Raw genomic sequence first — 7,867 nt, 5'->3', positions numbered from 1 at the left:
CCCCACTGCCATGTCCTCGAGTCCCACTAACCCAAGCTTCTCGAGGTGGTTCGCTATTCAGTACTCCTCCCCAGAAGCAAATCCGACTGCCAGGAGTGACATAAGCACCCATGGAGGAGAGAAGAAAAACACTGCGTCTTCACCCATTTGCTAATTGCCAAATCATAATGCATGCTCAACACTAACAAAAGGCATCAAATAGGTCGCTGAGTTATTCAGCCTCTAAAATAATTATTATTTATGGGATGGGACTGTGTTAGGATTGCGGAAATTCAAGTTCAAACAGAGACGAGGAAGACAGGGAAAGCTTTATTGGATTCCAGCTTAACCACGTGTCAGCTGGGTTACAGGACAGCAGAACTGGTGGTAAAGGTAAGTTAGCAGCATGCACAACTGGGTGAGAAAAGGCAAGGCTGTATTCAAAGCAGGTGCTTGGCTTCGGGTCAGGCCATGCACCCCAAAATGCAAGCTATCCAAAGGGCAAGTGGCCATCTCAAGAAGTGCACAGTGTCTATTTTTCATGCATTTTGCTGAAGCTGGAAATTTTACCAGAGAGAGAAAACAAATTTGATGTGAGTAGCACCCCTCTAGAGGTAACATCGCCATCAGTACTATGCGACCGGAGGCAACAACATGCGCGCCTGCTTTGAATACAGCCTTCGCGAGAGCAGAGTCAGGAAAGACACCGTGGTCTGCAAGATGCCTTGGGGAGGGGTAACACGAAGCGCCAGGGGAGAGGACTGCGGCCGGGACAGCTGCCCTCACCCAGGTGAAGAAGGGGTGGAAGGAAACACTGTCCTTGCTGTCCACGAGTCTCTAAGGCTCATGTCCCACAGGGGAAACCTGCTCCGCATGTACAATCAGTAAAGACAGGGTCAGTTTGCTTCCTTGCTCACTACGAGCCTTTTGTTTCCTGTACCTCCTTGTCCAGACTACGGGCCGGAAAGAGCAGCCGCTCTGAGCCCTGAGAGAAGGAGCTCTGAAAGAAAAGATGTGAAAGAACTTGGCATTTAGGCTACTGCATGGTTCAAGTACTAGTCAAACCCATCTTACCCATTTGTTCGATTTATTTCATTTCAAAGAGGTGCACACTAAAGCATTAAGATTTACCGGTTTGGATTCCTCTCTGTACAAGTTCTTTCAACCAGCTTGAATACACAAGGCTTTACAGATAGAAGCACTGAAATACAAGATAAAACAAATCTAAATTCCAAATCACTCCAAGAAGAAAAAATGGTAGAAAATAAAAAAAAACAAACCAAAAACCAACAAAAACCCAAAAAACTGCAGCACTCCTCAGGGAAGGGACAGACTGCACAAGGAGGAACACAAAGGGATGGAAGGCAAGCTAGTGTAGTCTCTGCCCAACGCTTCTTTGTGCTGGCGGCTCAGGGGATGGAGTTCAAAAGATCTTTGAGGAAGCTGTCGGGATCATTGATTTCTGATAAGAGTCCTTTAAACAAAAGAAGACAATACAGAATAATTAGATCCACAACACGGTTTTTCCTGCCCACATCAGGGATTTGGGCTAGGGCACGTGTAAGTTAATAATGACAGCTGCAATGTTATTTTAAGTATGGACAAGACGAAGATAAACCCTTGTTGGATGCATGTGCAGAAGGGACCAAAGTGTGTACATGAAATCCATATGGCCCTTGCTCTTGTGCAGCAGAGCTACTACAGGGATCCTGCCTGGCAGCTCCATACGTGGGACAGTGAGAGACTGGCCTGGGGCACAACTAACTTGTGACAGAAGTAAGAGTAGCTTCTCTGCACATTAATTTTCAGCATCTCCTGACTCCTGGGGATACCAAAATCCCTACGGCAGGAACCCTCGCCGCATTGAACTGCTGCCTCTAGCACATGGTCACAGCTGTTTATCAGCCTTCAAACCACATATACCCCAAACCACCTTCAAGCTGTGATGTAAATATGTACATTTAACAGAGCAGGGGGAGGACCCGCAGGATGAGGTGAGAGAAATTTTCCTGTCTGGGGATGCTCAAGCATGTCTCCCAATTGTTTTTGAAATAGCTTAGGCCATAGCTGGAGTGCCGAGGTCTCCTCCTCTCGCTGCCTCGTACAAACAAGCTGCTGCAGCAGTGTCAGGAATGCTGCTGTCTCAAGCAAGCGGCAGTCATGAGTTGCATAAGACAGCCTATAAAAGGGAAAGCGCACACTTACCAGCCACATCCAAAAACTCAGAAAACGTTTCAACTGGCATGAATTCCTCCTGGAAGGTTTTCAGGGCCTTGTCTGCAGCTTCGTGTATTGGCATGTCATTGTGTCGTATGAATTCAGCAAGAGAGTAGGACCAGCCTCCCTCCGTGTTACTGGTAGGCACCTTCTACAAGAGGGGAAAATGGGACCAAATCAGCCCGAAAAAATAACTATTTAGAAGAATAACTGCAAACCCTGATGCCTTCTCCTGTTGCTTTTGGACTTGCATCCCCTGCCTCTTGTAAACAAGCCACATAGACAAAGTTACCCCAGAAGTGACTTTATAATCTTTTTGTACAGGATGCAAATAAGGTCACAGGCAAATTCTCACCCTAATTATTTAACCCTCTTTGGAAGCTGCAAGATTCTTTCTGGTGGATGCCCCTACCTCCTTCCTTACCCAACCGTCTCCCTGGTGCAGCTCTGGATGTCCTTGCTTTAGCGAACCATGATCAGAAAAAAATAAGCAAATACACAACACAGGAGGAGTGCTGCAAACTGGAAAAGCCTCTCAATTGTTTAGATACCAAATTGCAAGGGGACAGTAAGGACAGGCAACCTCTTGCAGCCTTGCTGCTCACAGAAGGTGAGTTTTATGTTTACAAGAATCTCAGGAAAAGGGGCATCAAACTCCATCTTCTATTTCAAATGTGTGTAGTTGTTCGGGTTACAAAGCTGATACAGATGAATTTCAATGTTTTTTTCTTACCTTGAACATGTTGTAAATGAGATCTACTAGGGCCCAGAAGAGAAGGCCAGAGCGGTATGTTGCGTATTCCTTCACTGTCTTATCTGCCAGTCTAGAAAGATAATGAAATCAATCTTTGAGTTAATCACTTTACTATGCTTTGGTAACCAATTTGATGAATAGCATGAAAGCTGAAACGGCCAAAAAGCCTATCAATAATACACATGGGGAATGGCTCTGAGTAAGCTTTGCTGTGTGCTTTTGGATACGAAACAAACATTAGGTATCCGTGGTTTCTGTGCAACGATTCCTATGGCTAGGAAGTCACTTTACCAGCTGCACCTAGCATAACCAACGCAGGTTAGCCAACAAAACCGTATTTCACAGGAAGAAAACAAGCAGAGAGGAGGCGTACTGCTAAGATTATGTAGGAAGTCAACAGCAAAGTTGGAAAAAACAACACACAGCCCCCATCTGTATGCTCCTACTTGGAGTACAGCAGATTCCTGAAGAAATAACAAAATCTAGGTTTGAGTCACAGTCTGTATCAATGGCAGAGAACGTATTTTTGCTTCTAACTCACAAAAGTGTTTCTGAAAGACTCTGAGGGAAACATCTTGTCCTTGAAGAAACAGAGGCATTTCCATTTAATATCTTCTTGGTTATTCTATTGCCATGAAAGGACTTCTTTTGGAAATTCAGCACCTGGCTGAAGAAATGCTATAAAAGGTACAGAGCTGTCCTGGGATAACAGCTCCCAAAGTTTACAGGATTAATCACAAACAAGTTCTGGCAAGGTGGAACCTCCTGCCAGCAACTCTAATGGGTTTGGAATTTTCTTGCATGCGTTTCTCAGGTACATCTGCCTCCATCACATGCCGCTTCCTGCTCACCACTTAAAAGCTTTGGGAAAAAAAAAAAAGTGCCCTTTTTTATGCATCCAGAACTAGCTCAGCTGCCACTGACTCAAGTCAGCAAGACAAAAGGGTATATTCTCATCACGGGTCCAACTGCAATCTGCCACAAACTGGGTTTTTTTTGGGGAAATGAACATTTTGCTGCTCTTATTCTAAAAGGCTACATTTGTGCGTCTGCCCTTAAAACAGACAGCTTGGTAGGTGGCAGCCTGCTTGGGCAGCTAGGCTTAATTATTTAAAGGAAAACCAATTAGTAAAGGTGACTAAATTTCCACGGGAAGAACAGCAACTCAGAGCGAGGCTAATTCTAGACTCCCAAATACTGCAAGACAGAGTTTCTTTTCATGTGAATGGTTTTGATCTAATTGGAGTCTGCTCCTTTAATTGAAAACTAAAAGGCCCTTGTGGGTTAAGTCTGGTAGCTACCTTCTGGAACAGCTACTTCAGATAATAGCTGCTGCATTTTCATTAATGTAAGCTGGTTCAGCCTCATCAGCTACACATGGATTGCCACCAGAAAGTTAGACATTAACACTGTGGGAGCCATGCTTCTCTCATGAATATTTTAGAAAGGTCACAGTCAGGAGCAAAGGGAAAAAGATCAGAAGGATATTTTCCTCCCAAACTCCAGACGAAAGCTATACTGAAAAGTGTCTCTAGCATTTTTCTAGTCAGAATTCTTGGTTCAGTAATAACGAGCAGGTAATTGGTCACTTGATTCAGTTCTTTGAAATGTGTAAATTATATTTACAAAAAAAGAACAAACCCAGAACTCCTATCCATTCTGCTGATTTCATCTTTGGGTTTAAATACAAAGTGTTTCTAAAACACGGAGGGTGCTGAGCATCTCTCGCTCGTCTTGCAGACAGACTGCGATAGCTGTAGCTCCTGGCAGAGACAGAAGACTTTTTTGGCTAGATTCTCCTCAAATCTGTCTTACACTGACTCATCCAGCTGAGCAGCTAGATAAAACACCTAACCACAGGATAGGGCACAGGCAGTATTTGTTGCCTTCATTTAAATGTGAGGGAAAGTAGCATACTGCCTGCATCTTCATTAGTAAGATTTACAGGCCCTTTTTAGGATCACGAGTTGACCCTCAGCTGCTTTTAGATGCACTGTTGGTTCCTATAGCGACTTCTCTCCATCTCCCCCAGTAACGGTAGCAGCGAGTCCTTGCGTCTCTCTCACCTTCAGTCCACACCACCCCGATGTACGCTGAACAGCGGTGCTCCCAGATAACACCCTTGTACTGCATCTAACGTGGAATGCTAATTTTAATCTTTTGTATGCAGATGTGTTACTCTGATGTTACAGACACTGGCTTCCTCTTTGCCTTAGCTTACAAATTCAAGATATTGGCACTTATCTGCAGAGCATTTCACCGTCCATCACCCTCTTCCTGATTTTCCACAAGAATAAATAAGCAGAGACCTTGGAAATAAGAATTGCCATATTTCTATTTCTGAGAGGTATTACCAGTGGAAGGCTTTGTGCTCTCTTAGTCTGCAGGGATTAAAGAAAGCCCTTGAATAAACCTTGACATAATTCCTGAGAACTATTTCTGAGTGTTTTCCCCTGAAATTCCCGAGATTGGATGGTTTAGCTGGAAGTTTCTTGCTATGTCTGTTTCAACACGCTTTTATTACACACATGCTTAGAGAGAAGCTGGGAAAGAAAGAGAATCATTTACTGAGGGTTTTAAAGAACACCAAACATCCACAGCAAACCCACACAGGGGCCTTCCTTTACCAGTCTCTTTCGCAGGCCACACGAAAAGCTGCACGCCCTTGTGTCTGAGAAAACAGACCTCCACAGTAATATCTCTTGCAACTGTTAAACCCCCTTTCCCACAACTCAGGCAGGGTGGTGGAAATAGGAGACAGGAACACAGAGCAGGCTGAGCTTGAACAGCAGAAACTGGCACAGAAATCAATACGGGAGCCCCTTTAAGGGCTCTTTCACTTTTGATGCCTCTAATAGCATTGATGCATGCTGTGTTGTGTGTTACTACAATGTAATGACTTTATCAAACACATAATTAATGTCATCAGAATAAGAATGCCCTTTAAGGCGACTTAGAATAATAATGACTTTATTCCTAATTATGACAGCTATTTAAAATCATCTTTTCAGAAACTAGAATTCCCCTTCCTTCTCTGGAAATATGTGCTTTTGTCAGGCAGGCACAGCCACTTATTCTTGTACTTCAAGTGCTTGACAGCTGCTATTGAGTTTTTTTTCTTTTTTAAAAGCAATGGCATTTGATTTCTATTTCTATTTTTCTATTTAAGGCAGCTGGTGCACTGATCAAAAGAGCACAGGAACAGGTTCTTCAGTAAGGCAAGCAGAGGGCACGCTAGCAGCTTTGAAACGGCACCCAACAGAAGTTACTCCAGCGTTTCACTTGAGGTGGGGGGGGAAATAAGCATCTTACCATTTCCTACTTTTAGCTACACTCCTAGGAAAAGCATCGTTTCCACTGATCAGCTGATCGACCCACTTCAAAAAACCATCCAGAAGCGAACGCTCCTGCTCATACCTCAGCAACGCCGAGTACAAAGCTACTCAGAAGAGTTAGTATCTGCTGTTCCAAAATATGCACGCTCCTTTCCTTAGCTCCCCACAAGCCACCCTGACTGCTGTGACGGGAACAGGAGCAAGCTGGCAGCTGCGGAGCAGCCGTGGGGCGGTGGCTAACCTGCTGGCTCCCCCTGGTGACACCACTCTCGCGTGGGAGGTGACGAGGAGCCTCTTGAGGATCTCCACTCGCATGGCTTTCCACTTCTCGGGGGGTGAGATGTGCAGCGCCAGCACGGTGTAATAATGGGGCCCGTCCACTTCGTAGGCACTCTCCACCCACTTCTCTTTGGGGTGCTCCAGGAAGCTCTGGAGGTTTTTCTCCTCCCTCGAAGTTGCTCGAGTTCTGAAACACAAGAAAAGCTTCAGCAGCTGCTCTGGTTCTTACATGTTAATTTGCTACTTCTCAGGACCTTTGAGGTAGTGCACTCGTGCAGTTCGACACAGGAAAAAGCAGTGCTAGCCTGGCACCATCAGGTTTTCCCCAAATTCATCCACTGGTTGAGCATTTGCTCCCAAGGAAGAATATAAGCCTAGCAAACTCACTTTCCCTTGGAGCTGCGAATGGTACTAGAGAGGTTTGCAAGGCAGTTGGCATTGCCCCAACAGAGGGCAATACTACTGTAGAGCTTTTTTTCTATTTTTTAGAGGAAAAATAGAGTCAGGCCAGCTAGTCCATGTGTTCAAAGTTGTACCATCTCCCATCTGACACTAAGCACGTGACTGCAGCTCCTAGAGCCAGACCTTAGAATCAATTTATGTTATTCATCTACCGCAAAAGCAATCACTGAGAAGATACAGGCCAATTTCAAAAACAAAAAGATAGTGTATTTACTGTAAGCTTATACATACGATTTTTTTCCCTTTCCCCTAGCTCCAGTCTCTTCAGTAGTTCTGACACCCCAGAGCTGACTGTGCAAACTCTGTGTTACAGTAGATTTTACAAAGTTGTAACACACTACCACAGTCTATTGCTCCACTTCATCAGGAAGATGCTGCCAGCCAGGTAGGGCCCTCGATTTTTAAGTCAGATATAATCTCCCTATGAGGAAGGTATAAAGCAGTATCCTAGCAGATAAAGTTGTGTCTGGTGTCAGTGTTGTGCGACCTTTTCATTTGCTACATGATGCAGCTGGTAGCCAACTAGTAGCTCTTCATTTTCTCCATTTAATATCAATGTGTCTTGAGAAAAAAATGTCTGGAAACTACATAATGCATTTTTATACAACAGCCGCACAGCGGGTTCAGGGCGCTCTGGTGCCAGTAAGCAGACTAACAAGATGAAAAGAATAGTTTCATTTATTTGTCTCCCAAGGGACTCAGAAAACAATAGCACAGGGATCTGGAGATAGATATTAAAAACAATAAACAAATTGTATTAGAGCCAAAACGTTGATTAGTTCCAGGCAGGAAAGTGAGAGAGATTTCATTGCACTCCATTTGGAGTGACCTTGGTTGAAGA

General features: G+C 44.4%; 1 protein-coding gene across 1 annotated transcript in view; it reads right to left on the bottom strand.

The window, feature by feature from the left end:
* Positions 1–1,049: 1,049 nt before the first annotated feature.
* Positions 1,050–7,867, bottom strand: part of UBR4 (ubiquitin protein ligase E3 component n-recognin 4) — a gene marked incomplete at its 5' end in the record, with an annotated part of 67,547 nt that continues 60,729 nt past the window's right edge. The window contains 4 exon segments of the mRNA XM_009696090.1: positions 1,050–1,453; positions 2,185–2,347; positions 2,930–3,020; positions 6,527–6,751. Coding sequence (XP_009694392.1) covers positions 1,389–1,453; positions 2,185–2,347; positions 2,930–3,020; positions 6,527–6,751 — 544 coding nt within the window.

This window comes from Cariama cristata, unplaced genomic scaffold (assembly GCF_000690535.1).
Source record: "Cariama cristata isolate BGI_N322 unplaced genomic scaffold, ASM69053v1 scaffold17272, whole genome shotgun sequence".
Lineage (NCBI taxonomy): Eukaryota > Metazoa > Chordata > Aves > Cariamiformes > Cariamidae > Cariama > Cariama cristata.
This window is presented reverse-complemented; position numbering and strand designations above follow the sequence as displayed.